General features: G+C 32.3%; 2 protein-coding genes across 9 annotated transcripts in view; one reads left to right on the top strand and one right to left on the bottom strand.

Moving 5' to 3' along the window:
• Nucleotides 1–24683, top strand: part of LOC111001934 (rho guanine nucleotide exchange factor 28) — a 34551-nt gene extending 9868 nt beyond the window's left edge. For 3 of the 8 annotated variants that reach the window (XM_022272005.2, XM_045628866.1, XM_022272011.2), the window contains 27 exons: nucleotides 105–268; nucleotides 1040–1180; nucleotides 1779–1845; nucleotides 2151–2256; nucleotides 2466–2539; nucleotides 2885–2970; nucleotides 5101–5157; nucleotides 5688–5825; nucleotides 6361–6457; nucleotides 7155–7368; nucleotides 8134–8252; nucleotides 8869–9003; nucleotides 9328–9482; nucleotides 9986–10118; nucleotides 10911–11068; nucleotides 11903–12024; nucleotides 12864–12977; nucleotides 13563–13684; nucleotides 13993–14173; nucleotides 14849–15005; nucleotides 15385–15545; nucleotides 16021–16128; nucleotides 16873–16965; nucleotides 17331–17467; nucleotides 18845–18940; nucleotides 20336–20427; nucleotides 20724–24683. In XM_022272005.2, the coding sequence (XP_022127697.2) occupies nucleotides 105–268; nucleotides 1040–1180; nucleotides 1779–1845; nucleotides 2151–2256; nucleotides 2466–2539; nucleotides 2885–2970; nucleotides 5101–5157; nucleotides 5688–5825; nucleotides 6361–6457; nucleotides 7155–7368; nucleotides 8134–8252; nucleotides 8869–9003; nucleotides 9328–9482; nucleotides 9986–10118; nucleotides 10911–11068; nucleotides 11903–12024; nucleotides 12864–12977; nucleotides 13563–13684; nucleotides 13993–14173; nucleotides 14849–15005; nucleotides 15385–15545; nucleotides 16021–16128; nucleotides 16873–16965; nucleotides 17331–17467; nucleotides 18845–18940; nucleotides 20336–20427; nucleotides 20724–20838 (3342 nt within the window). In that variant the 3' untranslated portion in view covers nucleotides 20839–24683. The remainder of the gene's footprint in view (nucleotides 1–104; nucleotides 269–1039; nucleotides 1181–1778; nucleotides 1846–2150; nucleotides 2257–2465; nucleotides 2540–2884; nucleotides 2971–5100; nucleotides 5158–5687; nucleotides 5826–6360; nucleotides 6458–7154; nucleotides 7369–8133; nucleotides 8253–8868; nucleotides 9004–9327; nucleotides 9483–9985; nucleotides 10119–10910; nucleotides 11069–11902; nucleotides 12025–12863; nucleotides 12978–13562; nucleotides 13685–13992; nucleotides 14174–14848; nucleotides 15006–15384; nucleotides 15546–16020; nucleotides 16129–16872; nucleotides 16966–17330; nucleotides 17468–18844; nucleotides 18941–20335; nucleotides 20428–20723) is intronic. The other 5 variants (XM_022272009.2, XM_022272008.2, XM_022272010.2 and 2 more) reach the window with 5 other exon arrangements.
• A 100-nt stretch (nucleotides 24684–24783) lies between these two features.
• On the bottom strand, nucleotides 24784–27785 carry LOC111001927. The gene has a single exon (XM_022271998.2). The coding sequence runs from the start codon at nucleotides 27562–27564 to the stop codon at nucleotides 26068–26070; it is 1497 nt and encodes a 498-aa protein (XP_022127690.2). The 5' UTR covers nucleotides 27565–27785; the 3' UTR covers nucleotides 24784–26067.
• Nucleotides 27786–27840: the final 55 nt, after the last annotated feature.

Raw genomic sequence — 27840 nt, 5'->3', positions numbered from 1 at the left:
AAATATAAAAAAAAATCGCTGTAAGTCCTGTGCAAAAAAAAATATTTTTGGTTATAAATTCAATCAGACAATTTTACATACAAATATTACAAAACCATTTATAGAAGGAATTCGAAAAAGTAACGGCAGCTCTCCGGGGGGCTAGTACCGCGGTCCCAAGTAGTGGAAGCTCGAGGCTACTTGCGAGACTACCATTGCAGAAGAGCGTCTCAACACCCAGCATCGTTGCAGCGGTGCAACCACCGCAGCCGCCACCGCCAGTTAATATGTAAGTATATCAATTACTTTAATTGAAATAACAAAGACTAACACGTTTCTTTCACATTAAATATGCCCTTATAGCTCTAGTATAACTTGATAATGTAAAAATGAGGCAAAAATTAAGTTTGTTTTTATTCGAGTTTGTATTGTTAGTATTATAAGAAATGTGTGTGTTATACAAGTATACATTTCTTTTAGAAAATTTGGTCCATCTATGCCTTAGTTCAGGAATGTTTAAAATCGCTGTATTAACTTCTGTTGTATCAACTTTGATACGACATTTCAAATTTGGCCGCGTAAATGATTTATTTTTTTAAATTTCGAATTTTGCAACCATTTGCGTACTATTTTTTGAATATGTACACGGCGCATGATTAGTTTTTCAAATGCATGATTAGGTTTGAGTGTTGTGAACGCACAATTGGCTTTGCTATTTTTTTGTTTTTGATGCACTAACTAAAAGTTAGGCTATTTAATATATTTTACATCAAATTGTTTTATTTTGTTTGTTTGCACTTTATGGTATTTTGTGACAGTTATACGACATACATCATTCCTTATTTTATAAAGACAACATTTTGTTAGATATGTATAATTACCTATTAATTATACTTAACGTTCCATTCGTGAAGGTTTTGTTGTGACAATGTGTATCATTGTGACAAAAACTATTTCATGAAATCGAATTAAAATTACAAATGTAAACATTTTCATAACTGTCACAAGTACTCATAAAAGTTTTGTCGCACTGCTTATCGTGGCATCTCGCTCGTGTTAGCCTATCAGCCGGTGGTGCGAGCGAGACAGAAAGCGACGAAGACGCTTCAGCCGCCACTGTAGGCGCGACACAACTAACTGGTCGGAGGAATAATTCGCATCAGGAGCATTTGGGGTTACATCGGCTGGCGTTTTTAGAACAGTGAGTGTATCTCTTTCTGGCGTACGATTAAAGCTGAGGTGCGAAAGAGAGGCTAATTTCGCGTGTAATATTTGCGGCTATATCCAATGGCGTTTTAGAACAGTAAGTGTATCTTCGTTTACGTTCACGGCTTGAATATGGAATAGATAATAATGGCTTTCGATTTCAAGTATTGACATTTCCAAAATGTACGAAAAATATAATGGTATACAAATACTTTAATCGTCTTTTTATGATAAATTGTCTATTGCATGGATTTAGCCGTGGCGAGAACGAGATATATATATATTTTTATTTATATTTACAAAGTCTCCTTTAGAAATATAAAAGAGAATAATATTGAATATTTAAAGAATTTATAAAGGAAAATATATTACTCTAATAGTTAGCACTCATTCAGGTAGTAGATGGTTGGAATAACACTTTAACATTTTTTTTTCAATGCGGCATTTTAAGTGGTAGATTAAGTGCCAAGGTTTAAATCGTGCTTGTTTAAATCATAAAACGTTTTGAGTGCATGCTTTGAGCTTTGCAATGGTTTTTTTTATTTTTAACACAGTAATCGAATTTTAACTACAAAATGAATTTATTTAAACAGAGCTTCCTATGATCATCATGCTGAAAAGCGACGGAAACGTGGCAGCTTATTCTTTAGAAAGAAAAAGGTATGGAAATTCTTATATTTTTCTATGTATAAGTTTCTGTTTGCTTTCAAAACATTTCATAATTTTGATCATTGATCGTTGTCCAACAGTTTCCTTACTTTGGTACCACCCATAAATATCTACTTTTTAACAAAAAAATCGGTTCATAAACAACAAAATTATCCGCGAACACACTTTAAAAAAATATAAACGGGTTAAAAGAATTTGTGTGAAGGAAAATTAATGCTTAATTTTCGTTTATCTCGTGTATACGTAACCTTTTTACGTAAAAAATAATTAGATCTAATGAATGCTTCGTGTGTTAGGACAAATCTCGCAAAGCAGCGCACGTGTGGCAAGCGGCGGTGGCAGGTGGACACTGTGATTGGTGTCAGCGAGAGTTGTCTGATAAACCGGCACTTTACTGCGAAAGTGAGTAATATAAACATTTCTACCTGTATTTATCTTTTAAAGCAAAATTTTCTATCTATTGAAGTACTCTATCAATCTTATATATATACTTTGAAGCATCAATTACTGTAAAGGATTGATGAAGAGTATCTTTTCGGTACTCTTCCTATATGTATGCTTACAAATATAAAATAGCATACTATTGATTTAAAAAAAATGTTTATTTCCAGATTGTACCATGACTGTGCATCAAAATGTATGCAAGGACTACATTGTTGAGTGCAATAAACCAAAATCATCAAAGGTAGGAAAAAGCTCCAATATTAGGATTTAGTACATTAGAATTATTATTGTTAGTTATGAGATTTAGGAATATAAGTTTAATTTTTTAATGTTTTTATGTAGAATAGTTGGTGTGGGAGTTATTTTGGAATTCTATTGTATTAGTAGTTACTGTTAAGATAGAAAAATGTAGTGAAATAAATATAAAAAAAATAGAACCATCGTTTTTATATGAAAAGTTTGTATGTAAATTACTATAAAGAAAAAAATAATAATAATCAGCCAGTGTAAATGTTATAATAGATTTGATGGACTTATCAACGTTGACTATTGCTTTTTGTATTTAGCAAAAATTAATAATTTCCAGACAACAGTCGGAAAATCCCTAAGTGCTAGCAGTGGCAAGAGCAGCAAACGAAGCTCTGTCTCCGGCCAATCCCAGAATTCGAATAGGTGAGTTGTTTGCCCCTTTAAACTTTTGTAAATATAATAAATATCATCCAACAGAATATAATTTATATGGCATATGGTTTGCTGCTTTATTTTTACATTGCAACGATTGGCGGATTTGAGGGAAGGGATTTGCTGACGCAAGTTTTTATTTGCGTTTGGATATTACACTTATGGAGTATGTATGTTTTAGCAACTGGTGATCTGTTAAGATATTAAATCGCGCTGTATTAAATCATTATGTACGTGTTTTCTCACGTGCACGCTTCACTGAGTATACGTACTTTTTTTGCGTATAAGGTTCAATTAAAATAATAATGCATATATTTTTGAATATGTTTCGAAAATAATAGTAAAAGAGCAAATTTAAAAATATGAGGTGATCACTGTTGTTAATGCATAATGTTTCCAAACGGCGTGTTTCTTACATCGACGTGGTGATAACGAAAAGGTGAATTATCTTAGAAGATACACAAGTATGATGAATTTGAAATATTTCCAATTCTTTGATCTGTTTTCTTCTTGTATATTTTTGTCTTCGTTCCGACTTCTTTGAGTTGAATTTTGCCTTATATTTGTTGAGCTATTTGTTTTTTTAGGTTATTCGGTTAAAGTCTTTCTGTGAAAACAAATCACTGTGGAAAGATTGAGGTGTTTTCTTTTTTATTCTACATTGTAATTCAAAGAAAATAGGTGTTAATAAAGGATCTCTCCAGTTCTTATTTAATAATAGTTATGATGCACATCAAAGTTATAGCAATATTTAATTTGAAATGCAATAAACACCTCAGTCAGTCTGCTCGCGTTCCCTACAATCGTATTGGCTCACGTAAAAATTTATGATCAGCAAGAAATCGAGCGGCTGCTACTCGCCGTGGCGGCGGGTCGCCACAAAACTCGGCGTGCAGTAAGTGCACTTGGTATCAACGCCTTTTCTTCTATCATTCGCTCCACCTATAGATATATGATCCAAATCAACGACCAGAGATCGCAAACCTTATCAACCAACTTGGAACTTGTCTAAATTATATTGTCTATGTAAATTGGTTGGTCCATATTTAAATGTGTAATTTGTTGCGTTAATGTAAATATCGACAGCTTGAGTATAAAATTATTTCATTCGTACATACATAACTTTACACACACGAGTAAACCTTTTTTTCTTCTGTACTATCCACGTCACAAGAAATTATCTCGTATGGCAAGACTATTTCAAAGAATGATTGACAAAAAACTTGCATGTTATATCTATACGTGGACACCACTTGACCTTCTCTAATTTCTTCGTCATGACATCATGTCGCAGGTTCAGTTAGGTTGACGTTTGGTTGTTTATTTTATTTAGATTTTGTTGCCCTGTATGCGGGTAGTTGTGGAATTACTTTTCTCAAGCTCTCTATAAACTAACACATTGTCGTATACAATTTATGACAAGTAGATTTTTTTTAAATCGTGGTTTATTTATAGGTCTTATAAAAGTATTACAATTACAGAAATCTTGAGTACAAACACACAAAGTAATTCTTAAGCTATTGTATACACCACAGTTCGTAACATACATAGAAATCAGATCCTTCTAGTTCGATCATTTACAAGCCTTACTTGTGTATCTTTCTATCTGACGGTAGTTTGAGCGTCTCTTACAACTGTTGTAGTAAGTGTTGAGGATTTCCAATTTATTTTATTCAAAATTTGTTTGGTTGTCAATGTCGGAAAGTGTCTACCAAAGTGTATGAAAATATGCCTGTGTCTATTTGTTAAAAGTGTTTTACAATATCAGTTATTTCTTCATCGTTTTTTGCATGAGTTAAAACATTGTTGTGTGAGCATCTATCAATGCTTCTTATTATTATTTAGGCTTCGCTACGAGTTATTGTTATTGAATGAAATTGTCTTGATGACCTTTCGTATCATTAATATCATTTGTTGTGTCGGCTGTTATTTGACCTTTGTTTGTATTTTGAATTTGACCGGAAATTGTAACACAGAATTGTAAGGTAAATACATATTTAACTTATTTCCAGCCGTGTTAATGAAGTGTTGGTTTTTTAAAAAAAAAAGTAAATTTTTCTGTGTTGCTATTTTCTCCCGAAACTTTTATTTTGATTCTTATTGCCATACCTAATATTTCAGCACGAGTATATACAATGATGAGAAGGACGGCTCTGATCATAAACACGATCAAAGCAAGTGAGTAATTTCATTTTATTTTCACACTTTAATATTCACATATATTATGTAGTTTGTAATTCCTGTAGTTTCATACTGTGATATAAAATATATACCTAAGAGTGTTTAGAAAGCTTCTTTGTCTCATGTCTTAGCTACTATGCCAATTATTTAGATTTTTATACACATGTCAACTTGTAAATTTGTCTGTAAATGTGTCCTTGAAAACGTATTAATTTGAAAAGTTTGACTTATTTAGACTAAACTCTGTGGATATCAACCATGCTGTTGAAATAACACCATCAATCGTCTTCCTTTATATTTTAGGATTGTGCTAATGATACAGACCTGGCTAATACCCAGTTTGAAATAAATATGATGAGCTCATGGTCTCCTATGTAAAACCGGGTCCTAAATTAAAATACGATTTTATTCCGCGTTATTTTGATAATTTTTTGATGTAGCAAGCATTAAAACAATATGTATCAAATAAATGTTAAGAACTAAACATTGAACCTTTGATGACTTATAAAAATTATCTACAATTTCAGTGCGTCAGACGATGGCGTGATGGAATGGCCTGAAGTATACATAACTTCTGACCAACTTGGTGAAGAGGCGATTGTGCTGGGGCTAGGTGCTGCGGAGCCCGAGACCTGGGCAGCTGGTGCACCGAAGGGCCTGGCTAAGTAAGTTTAAGCTTCAGTGCATGACTTCCGTATGTCAAAACGTCTAAATTTTATCATTGAGGCTTGACTTGATTACAAAGTTACAAAGAAGTTGAAAGTAATCTCAAAGATGTAATAGTAATAATAATAAAAGCCCGTTTATTTTCCAATCGTGACAAACATATAATAGCTTATGTTTCTATACATTGTATACTTAATTTATTTATCTTGTTACATATCCTATATCTTAGCTAAATTTAGTACCCTCGATCGGAACCCCTTCGCTGGTAAAGGCCTTCTCTTCTAGCTTTTTCAAACTGACTCTGTCTATGGCTTTCTTTCTTCATTCGCTTCCTGTTACCACCTTTTCTTGGGGCGCCCTCTTCTTCCCGTTGGTTCTTTCCATATAGTTGTCTTTAAAGTCCACACATCTGTGTTTTTTGCTATATGTCCCGCCAAGTCATCTATCATATGTACTTTTTTTTTATGTACTTTTCTTACTTTTAGTACGCTTCTTTCCATTGCAAAGATGTAATAGATAATTATATATTTTCAGGAGTATCGGTGAAAGAGAAACCAAACGCCAGGAACACATCTACGAGTTGATTTTGACGGAGAAGCATCACTGTCTCACAATACGACTTATGCAAAAGGTAAGTCGTTCAAAATATCTACAATATGAGTAAAATAAATTAAAACTTATTTATGTTTTAATAGAGAAAAGCGTCAACTATATTTTATATTTTGTCTAAGTGAGGAAAGTTTTGTGTGTGTTACTGTGCACTTGTGTGCTGTGTACTTGTCAATAAAATATCCATATGTAAAATGAATTTTCAATATTTACAATATCTACCGGGCGGTAGTGTTAAATTTCTACTGGTATTATGAATATTGATTCAATAAAAAAATATGAAAATTTTGGATCAGCTCGCGTTGTATGGATTATAGAGCAAAACAATTAATACATATCAAACATTTTATTTTTCTTTTCTTAAATCAAATAGTTTCTTGTCGGAGGCAATAATAAAGATTTTATCGGAGCTCGATTTAAGACAAATTACTAATTTAATTACGAAAATATTAAACATCATGGTCGGCCGATGGCTGGCCAAATAATAAAGACTATTAAATTACTACAGACTATCATATAAAATTGGAATCTTAAACATTATTAATATTTTTGTAACAATATATAAATTTTTGCCGATATGTACGTTGTGTTACGTATATGAATAAATAATTTTTGCCTTTGACATGCATTTCTTACAGTCTCTATCAAAACAAAGATAAATCGTTTTTGAATTCTATTGGTTTAACTTGATACTAAGATTTGAGAGTAATTTATTCCAGATGTTCGTAGAAGGCATGACGCGCCTCACAGGTATAACGGACGCCCAAGTGAGCCGAATGTTCCCACGCCTTGACGAGCTATGGTACATACATGCGGCGCTCCTGTCCCGCCTGAGAGCAAGACAGCGGACGGCGCCGCGTGTCAACACTATAGCGGATATTTTGGCGGACGCGTTCGCCTCACCTGATCATCATACATTGAAAGCGGCTTATGGTAACTTAAACTATAACATTATCGAATTTTGGAACTGAAAATAGTTTATTTATTTATTTCGTAATCCTTCAGCTAACATAAATTATATATAATTGTAAACATACACTGAAAATATAGCCAAAGATGGAAAACATCATACATTCAAATCTACTATCTATCTACCATAATCTCGTTCTCTTTTCTGGGCTGTTACTTGTATAACAAACTTAACAAAACTCTGAATATATATCCTAAAACAAAAAAATGTTTAAAGCAAACAGTTCATAAATTTTTACTTACTTTGAACTGTGACCAAACGGAAATTCTACTAGATGTAATCAAATAATTATCACATAATATGATCTTAGTCATGTCCACACACACCCTTTAACACTCACTAACACACGCATGCGTACCCTTCCCCACTATCACACACAAATACACACACACTCACATACACAGTCCCTTACAAACTTCCATTTTGTTACTACTATATATGTTTCTATGGAATGGAAGCCTGGTTATCCATATCACAGGTCCTTACCTATATTGGAAACCAGTCTCCCAATACCGTCACTGTATTATTAATTATTATTGTTAATGTTTAAGGGAGAAAAATAAATAAATAATAATTATTATTATAATCAAAGCTACATTGTTGTTGTATTATGTTGATTTTTTTAAAAGAGATAAATACACATTTATTTATTTATGAATATGTATAAAAATAATAGTCCAAAAGTTGATATAGGCATAATGGCTATTTCTCTAATTTAATGTTTTTAGGCGAGTTTTGTTCGCGACATCGAGACGCTGTTGAAGTATTTAAAGAATGCTGCGCCCGTGAGCCAAAACTCGCGAGGTTCATTAGAAAGTGCCAACAAAACCCTTTACTCAGGAAGAAGGTATAACTAATATTTACAATTATTTTTTGTACATCTCCAAACAAATTTTATCTATAAAGAATAATTTAAATTTATTTGCAAATCATTGTATACATAACTAATAAAGCGATGCCTGTTGCATATATATTTTAACTAGCGACCCGCCCCTGCTTTGCACGAGTGCATTAGTACGGTTTTATTAAGTATTGTTATTTTCCTCGCTAGAGGGTTCCGATAATTATCGCTACTAAATATGCTGTAATGGGCTATATAGATCTGTATTAAATCAACAATGTATTTTAGGCATTTAATTGGATAAGTATTAATGCTGTGTTGGTTAAAATCGAAAATTAGCCAATATTTGTCGTAAAAATTAAATTACTTACCAAAATTTTTTATCATGGAGTATCCATAAGAGAGACATATATGCATAAACCTTCCTCTTCAATCACTCTATCTATTAAAAAATCGTATCAAAATCCGTTGCGTAGTTTTAAAGATTTCAGGATACTTAGTGATATAGTGACAGAGAAAGCGACTTTGTTTTATACTGTTACTCTCATGTTATTATCAATATCAATTGTTTTATCCTTATCTTGTTGGATAATATACGGTAGTACTTTTAAAATAATTTCAGGGTGTTCCAGAATGTGTGTTGTTCGTAGCACAAAGACTGACGAAGTACCCTCTACTGTTAGAACCCTTATTGAAGACGGCTGGAGACGATCTCACTGAACGCGAGTTACTGCAGAAGGCTCTATGTGGTGTTAAGGTATATTTAAAAAGACAAAAGAAAAAAAACATTTGACAATCGACCACGCTGCTATTAAACTTATCTGATGACTAAAAAATAACTATGAAACTAAAATGTTACCTACCTTTAATAAATTGTGTGTGTTTGGAGCCACAAATAATTGTTTTTTTTTATTATAGGAGAAAAACTTAGCATTATAAAATAAGACTAATGAACAATCTTCAATCTGTCTTGATACTTTATACAAAAACACGTCCAAATACAGAATAGATAAAAAATAGTACAAAAACGCACATATATTAATTATACATATATTTAATAAATACATTGAAATAACTTCAGGAAATATTAGTCGACGTGGACAATCAAGTGGCTGCCAAAGAACGTGAGGATAGAAAACTCGAGATTTATCACAGGATTGACGCTAAATCTTTTGCGAACTTTCGTGGCAGAAAGTTCAAGAAGAGTGATATTCTTCAAGGGAATAGAAGTCTTAAGTGAGTAGAAAGAAAGAGCTTAGTAAGGTAGTCCTCTTATGATGATACCTATAAAGATTTTCATTCCATTTCTTAGACACTTGAACTTTATACAATAGTGTTACTAAACTTTATACATGTTGAGTTGGAAACCTTACCCTTCTATTATAAAAGTAGGTTAAAAATACTCTTTTGCTAACGGCCGCTTTTTATACTAGATCTATAATCTAAATTTTCCAATCCAGATTCTTACTTATTTATTGATAAATGTCAAAATTCGATTTGCCTAATATTTTTTTTACAAAACGGTTATTTAAAAGTATTGTAGTATACTCTAGAAGTATACATTGGATTGGGATTGAGTATAGAAACCGGCGGCAATTGAACATCTGATTTCTGCAGTAATACTTAAAGTTATCTAGGGAATAAGACTTGAAATCTAGCCTAGATTATTATATCAAGATTAGAAATAATAATTATATTTCGACTCAATATTTCAATAGCATTTCTTAATTTTTTTTTAGGTTTGAAGGTGTAGCTACATTAATGCAAGGCAGAAGCAAAATGCAGACCTTGATGGTGATTGTTCTGACGGATGTGCTGTTTTTTCTTCAAGACAATAATAATAAATATACGTTCTTCACACCAGATAATAAAGTAAGTATACAAATTATATTTTTCACGTTTAATATATTGAAATTAGGCTTTTTATAGTCATACTAATAATTATACAATTGTTAACATTTACATTGTTACTAATAAATAATAGAAGCTTAAAAATAAAAATGTGTGTAAATGTGTAAATAGTTAAACATTTACACACATAACATTTAGATGTTAGTCTCTGGAGCATCTCCAACTCTGCCAAGTTGTGTGTTTAACCTATATGAAAAGTTCATATCCGAATGTAAATAATAGATTGTGAATAAAGTTGAAATGGAGTTAAGTAACGGTTAACTCCATTTTAAGTTAAAAATATATAAAAGGCAAACATACACAATTGCTTGAAAGTCGCGTATACCTTAGCAAAATAAGATATATTATGTAGTTGTTCTGATTTTATAGTGTATTTTAAAATGTTACCTATTCTATATTATGGCACTGTCCTTAGTGTGTATATAAGATAATTATTTTATTTTTATTTTCGTCCTGGTGGACGGAAAAAATGTGTCCAATTTGTATTTCCACCATACCAATTTTTTTTCTTAAAAGAAGTAAGATGTAAGATGTGGTCAGACATACTTGACTACATAGCCATGACCTAATTGCTTCTTTCTCTTTACATAATTGTCAACCTTTGGTAAGAGGCATTTTGGTAACATTACTTTTCTACACATAATACAATCGCTAGTCGGGAGATCTGCCATTAAAACATATTGGAATAAAGTGTAAGAGTATCGAATAAAATATTGAATATAGGCTTTACATTAAGGAAAATGATATTTCTAGACGGGCGTAGTATCTCTATGCAAAGTATTAGTACGGGAAAAGGCGGGTGCAGATGGGCGTGGCCTTTACATAATCTGCAGTGGGCCATCCGACCCTGAAATGTTCGAGTTGAGAGTCCACAGGCCGAAGGATATAGCCAATTGGATACATGCTATTAGGTAACATTTCATTTATAAAGCCTTTTATAATACGTGAATCAAACGTTAAAGTGTTAATTATATGAAGAAAAAAAATATCAGTAAGGAAAACCGTAGGTACTAAATCTGATCTGTATTTTGTAATATGGCCGTTATTCCTGAAATATTTTTCTATTATTGATATATATGAATGTGATGATAAATTAAAAACATTTATTCAATAATTATAAAATAAAAAAAACAGTGGCGCTACAACCTTTTTAGGTCCTGGCCTCAGATTTCGGAACCTGTTTCATGATCATTTTTAAATCTAATAGGAAGTAGTTGATCAGCCTCCAGTGCCTGATACACGTCGTCGACTTTTTGGGTCTAAGGCATGTCGGTTTCCCCACGATGTTTTCCTTCACCGTTCGAGCAAATGTTAAATGCGCACATAGAAAGAAAGTCCATTGGTACACAACCGGGGATCAAACGTACGACTTCAGGTATGAGAGTCGCACGCTGAAGCCACTAGGCCAACACTGCTGTATATATTTATTTATTTACTTGGTTTAATCAATACAATATAATATAGATTTGTATTGAGCTCAAGATATAGCGCAGTTTAATAAAAATCTGAACCCATTACAAGTACCTGAACCAACAGTAGGATAAAATATATTTCTTTCATGATACAAGTATAGAATTTATTTATTTGTTTATTTTAACCTTTTGGTATCGTTGCAGTAACTTAACACAAATTAGATTACAAAATTTTCATTAAAAAATAGAGAATGCAAATGTATGTACATAGATATTATATTATACCCAAATAGGTCCAAAGGCTAATTTGTTTAAACATTTGTATCGCTTCAGGGCGGCAGTGCAAAGCTGCCCTGAAGAAGTAGAAGAGAGTGAGACAGGCCCTCATGTGCCCTCGGCAGAGGAGAAGCAACGCCTGCTAGAAGCTAGACACGAGAATATAAGACTGATTACTGGTGAGTCATGTTTAGATTTAACTTTTTAGGTCTTGTTAACGTCTATGCAGTACTAAATATTTAAATAAAATTTCTTTATTTGTAGACATATATATATTGTATAATTTTACTAAATATATATTTATTGTATAACATTTAAATTTCGCTGCAACATTTACTAACATTGTTTAGTTAAAATATACAGTATTTACAACATTCTTAACCTACATAGTATCTAATAATAATAATTAAAAATTTATAAATTGAAAACTAATTTACAAAATTTGGTATCTGTGTATATAACACATAATAACCTTCTTTGTTCTATTTTTTTTAAACATTACTTTAATAATTCATACTTCTTGTATGTCAGACAATGTCAGTCTTTGACGCCGTCGCTAAACGTTATTACGAAGTAGGTAAATAGTATAATAATCTTTGCATTAAAAGAAGTTTTATTTAAACTTGTTTAACTTTTAAATGACGTGACGCTATTCTTAATATGAAATGATCATCATGCAATTCACAAATTTATTATCTATGCACTACAATTTAAGAAATTTTATGATTCAGACGAAACGCCTCAACGGCACATTGAAGGTGAATATTATTCGCATGAAAGCATGATAATAAGTCTTTATTTAGTTTTTTGACATGTATTTTTATTTTTTTTTATTTAGACAATCATTTATATGCTTTAATTGTTGAATATAACAAATACACTGCGCCATTATTATTGCTTCTACATTTAACTGACTCGAGAGATTTGAGAACATAAAAAGATTTTTCAATGTTTATTAATGTGGTTCACGCTGGCTTTCCAATTAACATATTATTTACGTAAGATGTTATAATTTCAGAGGCACTTCGATCAAAGGATAAAGAGCACGCCGTACTTTTGGAAGAAAAAATGGCTTTACATATGAAAATGTTTGGGCATACGGGCGCCTCGACATTGGAATTACCAAATACTGGTAAGTTTGCTACAAAAATTATATATTTTATATTATTTATGAGGCGTGAACCAAACAGAGTCCAACATGCATTTTTTTTTAAATCAATTATTTAGAAAATTAGGACGGCTGTCTGATGCCGACGTTAACCTCATTAGTAGTATATTATTTTATTATGTAAAAAAAATATTTTGTTATGAGAAATATTGTTTTCTTTAATCGAAAAAAAAATATGATGTATTAGGCCCATTATTCATACTTTTAAGCAACTTAGAAAATGTCAGACTGATATTTGATATATATGTATATATATATCAAATATCAGTCTGACATTATGTAAATAGAAGACAATGATAAGTTTACAAATTATTATATAATTATAAAACCTGGATTGAAGTTTTAGTACCGTGCCATGGTTACGTATCATTTCCCTAATACAAAGAAAAGTAACCAAACACAATGGCATTATGGTCTATTTAAAAATATATATAAATATACCATTAATAACCTAATTCTCATAAAAAGGCCTTTATTTTGTACGTAACCCACATTAATATTTCGTGTACAATGTGACTAAATTCACGGCCGTTTTTTATATATGTACAGATCTTACTACAGGTGTAACTACAGTCTTTCCCGGAGGGTTGGTCTTTCCCGATTACGTAAGAGTGGCCGCACCCACGCCTGATACTCATGCGCTGTGGCAAGAAGTCTGCAAAGTTGTGAAGGTGATTAAAATTAAGATTCATTATAAGCATTGTAGGTCTTGTGGGCATTTAAATTAACGGAAAAGAATAATTAGTACACGAATTGATAAAAATTGTTTTTGTATTCAAAAAGCTGTAATATACTTGATTTAATTGATGAATGATGAGTTTCCAAGATAGAATTGTATGGTATGTACGGACAAACGTACACATATTTACGTACACATATAACGTAAGCTCTATATCACATACGTATAAAAATATTCAAAGTGATAACCTATGTGTGGATTTGATTAAAAACAATTCGTAATAAATGTTATTTTCTTTAGGATGCACTCGAAGTATGCAACGCGTACAGTACGTACACTAGTCACAATACAGGGGGAGTTGCGGTGGGCCGAAGCACGAGTTCCGCGGGAGAAAAGCACTCATTGGCTTACGAGAGCCCCGCCTTACCTCGACGAGCTGATACTTTCGCTGGTTTCGATGCTAATAAACATCGAGCTCAAGGTATTCTTTCAGACACACTTACATTCACAGATAAAACAGTGTACGTAGTATGATGACGATCACTTCTAAAAATTCTGAAGCGAGTATATCAATTGAAGTGCACTTGATGTTTTCTTGCTATAACTATGTGTTCGTCGGCTGCCTACCCAACTACTTATTACATTTATCATTTGAATATTTTGACGTGACAACGTCTTATAAATTGGTTTGCCGGGTGACACTTCAAGAAACTGCGTTACGCTCCGCTCACGTTATGCGCTCACAATGAGAGCGAGTGAGAGGCACGCGTCCCTTCCACTCGGGCATGGTTAGCCCGCCTAAGAGCGAGAGAGACAGACATAAAAAGTGAAAGGCACGCGTCCCTTCCACTCGAGCACAGTTCGAGATTCTTTGTATAAATTAATGTTTTAAATATAATTCTTTGTATAAACAAATGTTTTAAATTGTTACTATTATTTCATCCTTCTTCGAATCCTATCCTATACGAATGAATATTCACATTAAAATTAGTTTACCACTCAAAGTCGTTGTCACGTAAAACTTTCGCCCGTATACCGACTTTACAGGCAACCAATTTTTTTTCTGAAATGCCTCTTCTACTCCGTGCAATCACAAAGATTCGTATCATTTATTTAAAAATATATATAGATGAAAAGCGATATTTTTAAATTGTAGGCGTAACTCCCCGCATGTCAACAGACACGCCGACGGAGGTGGAGAGCGCGGAAAGTCGGGAGGCGGAGGTTAGCGGACGGGAGGCGGCTCTGAAGCTCCAACACGCGATATACACGCTCACTTGTATCGTGTGGCAGCAACTCACTACTATACATAGGTCAGTTGGAAAATATTTTTATTGGTGAATATATACATAGACAATTGAATTGGATTTTGGAGAAAATACTTTAAAAATTCGTTATGTTAAATGATTGCTAAAAATGTATTTTATTTTGAAATATTAGAAAAAAACGTATTCATTTATTAATGGACTATTTACATATTATGCAGGCACTGGAGGCTGATCACCTACTTGCCTATTAGATTTAAAAATTTGATCATGAAACAGATTCAGAAATCTGAGTCCTAGACCTAAAGAGGTAGGTAGGGTGGAGGATGATTATTATTATTATTTATTTACATGTTATGAATTTATCGGCTGAAAAACCTGTAAAAGAAAATCTTAGGACGAAAACTATACATAAAACTAATGACAGTTTGGAGGCTCAAGTGTGCGCGTGGCGTTCTTCCGGCGGAAATGCGGCCCGAACGCACGATGCGCAATTAGAGGAGCTACGACACGCGCAGTCGCGATTGACGGCCGACAGAGCCGCTTGGGAGGCGCAACGTACCGCCGATAGGGATGCGCTTGCGACTGGTATGTAATTGTACCTAATCTGATATAGCTGTATTATATTTTAAACATGGCTAATGTATTTCTTTTCATGAAAAAATATTTATAATATAATAACTAACCTTAAAATGTAATAACTAAAATATATTTTATAAAAGGAGTCCCTTTAGGCAATGTTCCGAAGATACTGGCAGCGTTCCCCCTTTGAATAGATCGACTAATTCTTTGATCGAGGTAGCCGACAGCTCTTGGGTCTCCTGTTATTTCGACTAACCTTTTTGATATTTCCCTAAAAAGTTTTATAGCAGTAGGACCCCACGGACCAAGGGTCTCGACATCGAATGGGACCAAATCATATTCGGAGCTTAGACCCCTGTATTTGCAGGCTTTAGCTTTTCAGCCGTACCAGCTCTGATGTTAGTTCTATGTTTAATTAAAAATGACATAAATTAAATTGCTTTTGTAGACATATATCTGTATATATTTATTTTGTGAATAGAAAAACGTCAGCTGCAAGCGATGAGAGAGCAGTTGGAGGAGCAACAAAAGGACGTGGAGCAACAACGAGAGAGGCTTTATAGGAGGCTCGAGAGGCTGCAACAACATGGTATAATTGAATATAACCTAGATTCTTAATTAAAACAAACCACCATCACGTACATACCCTCACTTTTGCACCATCACAAAACACAGCCAAATTAGGTACCACTTAGTTAAATGTATTGAGTACTTTTTGTTTGTTTGTTCCCTTTTGTAAAACTTTGAACCTTTTTGTGGTTGATGAAAATGTATGATGTATTCCATGTTTGGCTATATTTTCAGTGTATTTGTTTGTAATTATATATAATTTATGTTAGCTTTAGGATTGTGAAATAAATAATTAAAATACTTTCCATTAAGGACTATAGATAAGAGAATCTGATGATTTATATGGAAATTGTATTCGTTTTTACAACAAACTCCCAAGTGAAATTAGAGAACTATCACTAAATAAATTCAAAGCCCTTGTTAAAAGTAAATTAATTAATAAAGCCTTTCATAAATGTGACGAATACTTAAATGATCCTAATCCTTGGAATTGGTTTGCTCCAGTTCAAATAATTTGTATTACAAACTTGGCGATTGAAAAGAGTGGCGGAAAGTTTCTTGCCAGTTCTTAACCGCTTTACGCCCTTGACTTGCGAACTGGTTGTAAATTTACAATTAATTTAATTTGTTTTTCTTGACGTTCATAAGTGTACATGTTTACCTATATGAATAAAGATATTTTTGATTTGATTTGATTTATAAAATATCTGCAATCATGCAATCTCATTACCAGAAGTAAAATACATTGAATTTACTATTTCAGGTGGATCGCAAGAAGAAATAGCAAGTGTGGGTACTCTTTCTCCCGACTCGAGCGTCAGTGATACTCACCGACGGAAGGAACCAAAGTGGCGTAGTAAGTATTTAGTATTGAAATATTAGTCTCACTTAAATATGATCACTACAAGCTCTGTAACACGTCGAGCCTTCAAACCTTTTCAGGATGTTTTTTTCAGTTAACTTTTGAATAGGAAATATCGAGTGGAAACTAGGATACTTTGGCCCCAAAAATGAAGATACAAAAGGCTCACAACCATTGCCTATAAATAAAAAATATGAATTTAATGAAATCCGAGTCTCTAAGGTTTACTGCCATGATATTATTATTATTATTACGTGTCCAATATATAATTGTATAGTCAATCCAGCTTGGAGATGTTTCTGCGTTTGTGGTGGTGCACGGTTCTAATGCAAATTTTGTATGTATATGTGTATAACCTGGTTTCGCAGATAACCGCGGCTCGACGGGTTCCGAATCGGGCGCAAGTGTTTGCAGCAGTCGGGGACCGCCATTGCCGCCGCCGCAACTGCTGTCGGCTCAGAATGAGACCAGAGCTATCGTCAGGGCACCCGTGCAGGTATACAGAGAGATAGTATGTGAATAAATAGAAATCTTAATATATATATTTCTTGTGTGCGTGTGTATGTGACTGAACTCCTCCTAAACGACTGGACCGATTTAGACGAAATTTTTTGTGTGTGTTCAAGGGGATCTGGGAATGGTTTAGATTCACAATTTGGTCCGCTGGACAATGTTTTTTTAATTAATTTTCAATTTATTAGTTGTTGTTGATTTTGGAATGTTTTACATTGGATCCGACAGACGGCGCTACCATCGCAGTGTCAAATTTTAAATAATATTCGAATTTTAATTTTAGTCTGTCCCGAAATTTAAAAAAAGTTTTGTTATCATTGAGTTATATCGTGTGTGACCATGTGCTGGATCGTTAGATATTGTCATAACATTTGAATAATAATTTTCATCAAAATGGCTTATTAAAAATTGAAATTTTGAAATTAAAGACGTGTAGACAGGACAACGTCTGTCGGATCCGCTATAATATATAGAAATGCAGTTTTCGCCTAGAAGATTCAGCGTGCGACTCTTATACTGTAGTTTTGAACCCCTGTGCACTTATGGACATGTGCATTTACCACTCGCTGATACAATGAAGTCAAACATCGTGAGGAACATTTGAGCGTGTTTCAGAAAGCTGATCACCACACATGCTTATTAGGAAATAGTAAATGAATACGAGGGCTGGGCCTTTGAAAGGCAGCGCCATTGTTTTTTTATCGAACGTGAATAAGCTAGCTGAGCTAAATATTGAAAGATAAAGCGTTGGTCAGAAAGAATAAATTATTGGATATTTTATTATAAACTTAAAATATAGTAAAAAGACAAATTAAGAATGTTTAAAGCGAGGGAAAAAGTCTGAATAATAAACATGAAAAATTGCCGCTTGGTTTGGTTTAATATTCTTGGTGACAGTTGGTAGATAGTTAGGTAGGTGGACTCATTTTCCGCAACTAGACCCAAATTTGCGTAAAGACCTGGCTACTTTAGCCAGCCTAGCTCCTTCCAGAAGCACAGAAGTCTCCTGGGAACTTCACAGGCTTCACGGAGCGACCTCACTGTTCCAAGCTTTTCCGTTCGTTGTTTAGCCACAGCCTCGCATTCCAGGACTACACTCTGCACATGAGGCTGTCCGTCGCGCCATTTGTCCCTATCATTGTTTTGAGATAGGTTCTGTTTAAGCTTAGAAATCGCGGTGAAACTGTTGTTAAGGGTTAGAAGGTATTTCGTGTCTATGGTTAGCCAAAAAACTCGTTAAAATTAAAAATTATTTAAAAACTTCACGTCACCCTCGCTTTACGGTACTTTAGCACTAATGGGGAAATACAAACTATTGATAATCCGATTTAGACAATATTAACAGCTACATTGTCCATAGCAAATGGTGAAGCAGCAGTTACCGCTGAAGTTAGCGAGTGGCAAATCCCAAATGCCACCGCCGGGTTACCACAGACTACATGAATCGCCCAGCGATGTGAGTATACATTAATAGTAGACTAAACTTCAGATCAATCATCGTCACATTATGACAATTTACATAATTAGTCCGATCCCATATGGCCAAAATTTATTCAAATCAATTAAGCTCTTTGTATTTATTACACGATTCAGCCATGGCATATATGCTTTACGATGAGAAGTGTTTGTCTAGTTCCTTAAGCGTACGACCCACATCACTGAAGCCGTGTTTTCGAAACGAGGCACTGACGTAATTTTCTTTTTATGTGCATAACTAATACGGACTACTACTGCTAATAAGGACTATGGTGAAGGAAAACATCGTGAGGAAATTTAGGGTTGTAACGCCACTGAATTATTATTATACTATCGTATATATATTCTAAGTTACAAACACAGAAACTATTTATTTCATGTTTTAAATACACCAATGTAATTTTTATACTAACGGTGAGTATTTACTTATACTTTTCATTCCGTAGAATTCTGACATTAAAAAGAGATGAATTTGATCGATTTAAGGGCACTAAAAAAAATGCCTATCTGAATGTAAATATTCTTTATGTTTTACCTGCGAAAAGATATAAGTATCTAAATATTTACTTACTTACTTACAAGTGACCCAAAACAAAAATAATAAATATTGCAGTATCACGAACAATATATCGAATTAACTTTAATTACTTTATTTTATTATTTAGCTGGCATCACTGCCATCTCTGACATGTCAAAAAATGATAGCTGTCAGAATTCTAAGGAAATTAAAATCGGAGTATTGTCCGATTTCAGGCATTGTTCAACTTTTTTGCTTCCAGTAAAAAAGTTGAACAAATAATAATTTATACTAATCAATGTATATATTAATAGTATGTTTATAGTATTTTCTTACCATCAATACCATTTTAATTTAGATGCATATGCAATATGATTTAAGAAACTTTCTTAGCGTATATATTTCCCTGTGACAGAGTAAATGGTTGGTTTTCAGGAGGCTGAGTATCCAAACGTTTTATAGGAATCGTTTTTTGTTTGTAAGTAATCAGTATGTATTCGGTGTATTTATTTACTAAATTTTCACATAGTTGTGGTAGATGATGTAAATTGGCTTTTTATTTTTATTTGGAACTTACAACCATTTTATCTGTTAAGCTTTAAATGTTGCACGATTTTATTCCAAAGAAGCAAAACTAGATTTAGAGTAAGTGTTAAAAATTTACCATCTGTTTAAGGGAGAATTCACTTTTTAAAAGCTTAAATTACATCACTTTGGTTTTTCTATAATCGTGTCGCAAAGAGTCTTTAGTATCTTTACGTATGTTTATTTATTTTATCTAGCTCTTTTGCGTAAATCATTGTCTTGATTTGAAATAATTGTACCAGGAAGTTTAAAACTACCCCCAATAAATTTCAGCACCACCAAGGCGTAGTTATTCATCACACCCGCACTGGCAGCTCTCCTGCGCAGATGCCATCGCAGCAGCCAGCTACTAATAAAGCCACCAGGTAATAAATTTACCCGATTTCCTGCAGTTTTTTTTACAGTTTGTTTTGTATATATCTGAACTTTGTTTAATTTAATTCTGTGACAGACTAAACAAAATTTAATATTTAGATAAATATGGAAACAGATATTAATACAAAGATCTTTGAAATATGCCTTTAATGTAATGCTTTTTCTTTTATTATACAGGGCTTTTGTAAAGAACAACGTACAATGACAATTTTTTATGGCAATAGTTTATAACTTTATGCAATGACAACATTTAATTTGTATTAAGGTATGTTAAACTCTTCTACAGAACAAACACGTACCCGAAATTACCAGACAAATTTCGAGTACGATCTCCCGATTCAAACCCGCTACCACCGCCACCAGCGCCTAACCCACCTGAAGAAGAAGTGATATACTTCTGACAGTCAGGACTTTCGAAAACTCCTCCGGATTCCTGAGGCTGCCGATTGTCCTAAACCCGATTCGAAGGACCAAAGTGGTAATGTGTCATAATTATTAAAATTATTTTACTGTTTTTATATATTGTATATAAAGGTTCGATTACCTATTTCGCTTACCCCGAAATCCAAACTTATCCTTAGTACGTTAGCAGAAACTCAACTTTTTAAGTTTTAAAATTTATATGAATAAAAAGTTTGAAAATATAACTTTTCGGCAATGCACTCGCGAGCCCCAGAGTGTTCGCACAGGCATTGAGTGTCCATGGCCATTAGCATCACTAAGCCCCCTGCCCGTTTGCCCCCTGATCTTTTTAAAAATGTCCGAATAATCGAATCTTTATTCACTATTGTCAAGCGCAGCTTTGTAATATTATTAAGACTAATTTTAATATAATTTAGTCTTCAACAATTTGTGTATTTCTTCGGCAAACTAATTATTTCTGTAGCGAACTCTATTTTAAGCCTTGCACCTTCAGATTGATTTGTTAAGAAGGGTTTAGGATAACTCTAGGTTTAGAATATCGTGTAAAATTATTGTTATAAGGATTCTACTGACAATCATTGGATATGTTGCATGACAGAAATGTTTGTTACTCTAATAATAAATGATGATTGATAAGCCTTTTAGAATCAGTTATAATTTACATACCTGATTATTATAGAAGGCAGCAAATAATCTATTACATTCCTTTTATTTGATCTCTATTAGTATTCTATTTATTTTATGATGCGATGGCAACTTTTCTGTAGTTTTTTACTATCCGTTGATAAGGTTTTTGCCGTTTTAAATTACGAACTTTGGGTTGCCAGTTTAAAGATAGTTACATTTTTATTATAGTTATTGGCAAAATCGTAGTTAATACAGGATAAATACATTTAAGTCTAAAGGATATGTTTTTGAATTATTGTTTCGATTCAGGGGATGAATATTATGAAAAAAATTAATTAACTATCAACCTTTACTTTTTTTAAACTACTTTTTTGCGTGCGGATACAATACAAACATGTTTTAAACATTTACCACCACGGTAGAAATTATTTACTTTGATAAATCGAGAGTACTAAAGTACAAAGTAAATACTTAAAGTTCTGGATACCACGATCCAAAGAAATTTATAAAAATTGCGCGTACCACTGAAAGGCATGTTTCTAACTACGTCTTCTTTTCACTAATGAAATGTTGAGGTAATGTTGTTACTAAAAATGTATTCTACAATATGCCAATAAAGCTAATCAAGGTTTATGGGCTTTATAATACAAGAATTTTAATTCAGTTGAAGCATTCAAAATGGCGTTTTTATTAAAACGCGTTTAAAACGATAAGAAACATGTGTTGTTAGCATGGCTCAACTGTGCGAGGCATATATATATATATATAAATAAACACGTTAATATTATCCGCTATGAGGCTGATAGGGCCCGGTGTGAAAAAGTAGTGATTGACTTAGGTAGCTATTAGAATTGTTACAGTGCGTTTTGTAAATACATAGTTGTTGACTACGGTTTTGATGTAGGATTGAAATTACGCCCCATACTTAAGATGTAGTGAATTTAATCGTTTTAATTATTGTCGTTCGTTAAATATTAATGGGGCAAATCCGAATTACTATTCTTGAGGTACAAATCAACCTTTTGTTTCATATCATGTAAAATTTTACTAATAGAAGTTGCTATCTCTTACATGTTAACCACATTTATACGATACTGTGTTGTTGAAGTTGTGGAAATATTACCGTAGCATGTTTGGTGATTATATCCGGAAATCTTGATTGTTATATATTATAGTGTATGGAACTAGTAGGACAATATATATTTTTCCAAATAACAGTAATATAAACATTATTTACATATATTTATTAGAGAAATTTCAAACTGTCTATATTTACTAACATAATATTATACACGCAATTGTATTTGTGGTTTTAACGAAATTTTTGTTGACAAATTATGAATGCAATTTACCTATCTTCTATTTTTAAACGCAAAATCAATTTTATTACTTAAAGTATTTTAATGGAATTACTACTATAGATACATAAACATTAAATCGTGTTAAATTGTAAATAACGTTAAATTATAAAATCAAATGTTATTGACGTCTAAAATAATTATTGAGATTGGCAATTGCATGTGTAATTGCCGATGGGCCGGAATAAAGAAGGACCAGAAAAGTGTGCCCTTGACGTAAAATTGTATAGGAGACATACAATTGCTAGTCTTACGCATTTATTATATCTTGTGTGCATAAAATTGAAATCAATGCATTGTTCTCCACAAGTTCTCCAATTGAAAGTGTGGTTTCCATACTTTCATACCAATCCTATAATCCAAAATATTTTTAAATATCTAGAAAAAGAAATCGGTTATATGCACACAAAATGCGCTCACTTAGTATATGATTGTTACTTACATGACTATGTAACTATTTTTCGTGCATTTACTGTAATCCTTACTATTTAGTCTTTTGATGAGGTGATATTTTAAACTATTGACTCACTTTGTATATATGAATGTTGAAGTTTGAATATTAGATATATTTTAAATAATATTCACCTATTTTAAAGCAATTACGAGGTTTATATATCGTGTCTTATCCTAAAATCATCCTAATAAAGACTTCTAAACTCTTGGTTATTTAAGTGATTAACTATAATCACAATATTTCCACCCAGGATCATTAAAATGTTAGTGGCAGTGTTTATATTTTCATACGTTTTAACTAATAATCCGTAAAAACGCATTTTACAATGAATGATATTGTAGCTGTTGGTTGAAACATTATTGCTCAAATGCAGCCCTGAGATATTGATCAATTAGTTTTTTGGCAGCACGTAAAAGTTTAATTACACGATATTAAAGTCACAATCTCCTATTCATGGTCGATAATGTTAAAATGATTACATGACAATAAATAAAATATAAATTTACCGATTTAATATCGGAATCTATTAAATAAATATTTTGACGATATAATTATTATATTAAAAGCAATTCTATTCTATATGGCAATACAATTTAGTATATCATGCATTTATTGTTTTAAACTTTAGGCATAATATTGAATTTTAATGTAAGAAAATAAAAATGTTCTTAGTAATTTATGAAACACTAGTTTAGTAGTACTTTTTCAAGTTATTTCTTAAAAGTATAATACATCAATTGCATTCCTTAAAATAAGGTTTCATCACTGTCTTTTATATGTTATCTGCAATGGAAGGGACAGCAATATAATAAAACACAGTTTACTTTCTTACTAAAAATATGTTAACTTCGCGTTTATGACATTTGCATACATTTTCTTTTCGAGACTTGTAATACAGTACAAAATGGCGTTTTTAATTAGAATTCTATAATTTCATTTATCATGTTAAGTATTTAGTTTAATTTATGAATTAAGAAAATAGTCAAATAACTTTCTTCACGAATATCACAGTATTTTTTTGTCACTGAGTTAGATTTTTAGGATAATTTTAACATCTGCTATATTGCGTAACAAGTACGCTCATAGTGAACTTAAGTGAGACATTACTTAGTATAAGTTTTGTGGCAATATTTAGTGGATATAATATAAGCTTTAATGAATAGTTTCGATTCTACTGTCTATTCCCTCCAAAATTTATTTATCTGTGGCAATGACAATACTGTCATGTATTGCTCAAAATTGCTCACACTGTTCTTTAGCAATTGATATTACTTACAATTTGTATAAAATATTATTTGTAAAACTATCCAATTTATGTTGATCTGTCTGGGCGTCGCCCACATTTAATTAGAATAGATGAATGAAATAAACATACTTAGAATTAGTCATTGGTTTCATTTCTACCGGAATCTATAACTGCCTATGAAATATATATAATATGAAATAAATGTCAGGAAGTTATAAAGGAATAGAAAAAAAACATATTTCAATACAAAACATTTTATTGTAATAGCTTATATAGAGCAACAATTCATAAGGGCGAGATGGCATTGTAGGTAATTATAATGGGGATTAAAAATTAAGCAACAGCATATGATAACGGGTTGGTGAACAATCTTTCCAATTAGTGGCTGCTATTGATTTGGTATGATTACAGGAAAATCTATATTAATGTATCATGAAACTTCCAAGGGTCAACAATTAAAATAATTTTAAGTTAAAGAAAAGTGAAGCATGATGCTTGCTTCACAATAAGAATAAATAAATTCTTATTTCTTGTAATGTGTTTAATATTACATAATAAACAATTGTCTGTATCACAATCATAAGATTGGTAGCGGCTTGGTCCACTCAAGCACTTGGCGTAGACTAAGCCCAAGTTCAACTTCAAGCATTCCCGAATGCATAAGTCATAGTTTGCCCTAAGTCTCGTGTTCGAATATAACCCTAGAATTGTCTTATTAATTGAAGTAATATTTTTTATCTACCAATTGCAATTTTCCCTTACAGTATCTTTTATCGTAAGTAATAGGTGTTAGATTGTTTTATTAGTAGGTTAGGGTAAGATTCTAAGTCGAGGCTTAGCACTAAGTATGACTCATGCTGAGTTGCTGGATGTGTTTTTGATCTAATAACATAATAGCTCAGTATGTATCAAGACATTTTAATATACTTATATTTGTTTATAACTAATACCCATTTTTAAAGGCACATTCTAATTACTAAAATCATTATAAGTGAAAAATTAAGAAACTCATAAATCATATCTAATCTTCATAGTTATAGATAAAGAACATTTATAATTTCAATACAATAAATCTACCTTTACAGGTAGTGATGACTGTTTAAAAATAGAGCTCAGCACTCACAGGCACAATACTTTTACTACTGTAGAAGAGTTTAAAATTTAACCACTTTTCTATAAATTGGTCTTTAACAATGGAATAACAAGATCAATAGGGTAAAAGGCAACAAGTTAATGCTAACTATGTGCTACACTTATATTATGTATAAAGCTAATATAGTGATTGTATATTAAAGCATAGTAATTAATAGTGGATAGTGGTCATATGTAGTAGTACTTGTCAAACTGGAAAGGTATTTCTTTACATGTATAGAACTAATACTTCCAATCTCCATGGAAATTTGTTGTGTTTATTATTATAAATAAACACTTGCCTTTACTACATTAATTTGATATTGGACAATGTGCTTATTAATTTTCCTTTCATTATCTTTGCCCTTTTCGTATCTTACCACATCTGTGTTCACAACATATCTCTAATATTTCCATGATTATCTTTCTCCCAAATCTGTCCTGATCTGTACAATCTGTATATCTTATCACTCACAATTCTATCACCAAACTTTAACATGGCACCTTCAAATTTGTGTTGAAAAACTTGCATTTCTGTTTCATTATATCCATTTATATCAAACTTTTTTGGATTGCCACATGTAGTGTATTTATGTACACCCAACATATCTAAAGAAATTGATTTTATATTGGATGTTAAATTGAATATATCATCAAAAGATATCATTGTTTCTAAATTGCGAATTTCTATTGGTCGTTTCTCTTGTGGCACAGAATAATAATGTGTTTTTTTCATGATCTCAGGATACCCAATATCTGCATTATCATCATCATTTTGGTTCAAACAAAATATTAAAGTATTTACCATAGATGTTCGAAAAGTTAACATAGGGTCATAATCTCTTAATAATGCTTGTATAGAGTTATGAACTCTAGGTACAAGGAATTCATCCCAAGCTAACACAGTTACATGACTTACTTTATTCACTTCTTCTTTGTCAAATTGAAAATGGCGGAATATACAATCTAACTCTATAGCATTTCTTACAATTTGGTATGATTTGGAAAATATGAAGGGATAGTTTAAGGGATAAAATTGGATATTCCACTGAGTTATATCCGCTGGGAATAAATTAAGTCGTCTTATAACATCTTCAGAAATCATACTATCATATATTGTGAAGTAGTCTACACCAACCAAGTGGTGTAACACTAAAAACTCAATGAAGGCATCTCGTGATACCATAGGAATTTCATTTGGAATAACACATATTGCTGGTATAACTGTATTGACAAACCTAATATTACTTCTCTGTTGCACTTTTCTCTTTGTATTTACTTGAATTAATCTATTAATCGGAGCATGCAAGGGATTGATATTATAATCATTTATGTAAAAACTAACTCCATTTGGTCTCCCAAAGTCTTTGTTTGAAGAACATTCAAAGACATAGAGTCTGAAATTATTTAGAGGCTCAGATGAAATTTTGTAGTTAAACCTACCAGACTTTGGTTTTGGAACATTCTCATGCCAAATATAGCATCGAAAATTAGGTATAACATGCGCTTTACCAATGACGATAGTGTTAATAACGTGCGCGTATTTTGGCGATAGGTCTTCGTATTTTTTATGTGAACGAAGGAACGATGAATAGGAATAAAAATCTTCATTAATTTCTTGAAATAAAGGCGGTGTTTCTTTAACTTCCAGAGAAGAATTCCTTAATATCTCGGATAACATAGTCGCATTGAAGCCGGGTCCGCAGAATTCAATCTCCGAAAGACCTGGTTTTCCAAAAATATTAAGTACTTCGAGGACATAGCGTAATTTGTAGTATTCATGTCGGTACATTAAAAGCGTCACAATACTTAAAAAGCAGACGACGATGAGTATTAGTTGATAATATTTCCTCATGATGCCTACTGAAGACTTGCGGTGGGTATTCATTTATAAGTTTCTTAAACTATCTCCACTGTTCGTCTGTGTATATAATAGTGCACCATGCCTTGATTTGTTTTTTTTAATGAAGAATATTTAAAAACAGAGAAGAGTATATAATCACATTGTTTAACACTAAGTTTCTTTAATATTTTATGTTGAATTTATTACGGATAAGGCTTAAGAGTTTTTACAGTGTCAGCTTTCATTTGTTAAGCCACTAACTAGAATCTAGATGTAAATTGTAAGCTGACTGCTGAAGGAGTCCGATAAAATGTCGTTTCT

This window comes from Pieris rapae, chromosome 7 (assembly GCF_905147795.1).
Source record: "Pieris rapae chromosome 7, ilPieRapa1.1, whole genome shotgun sequence".
Lineage (NCBI taxonomy): Eukaryota > Metazoa > Arthropoda > Insecta > Lepidoptera > Pieridae > Pieris > Pieris rapae.
This window is presented reverse-complemented; position numbering and strand designations above follow the sequence as displayed.

What these genes read in the sequence shown, in the direction of transcription:
- LOC111001927 (XM_022271998.2), bottom strand. Translation starts at nt 27,564, where the DNA reads ATGAATACCCACCGCAAGTCTTCAGTAGGCATCATGAGGAAATATTAT.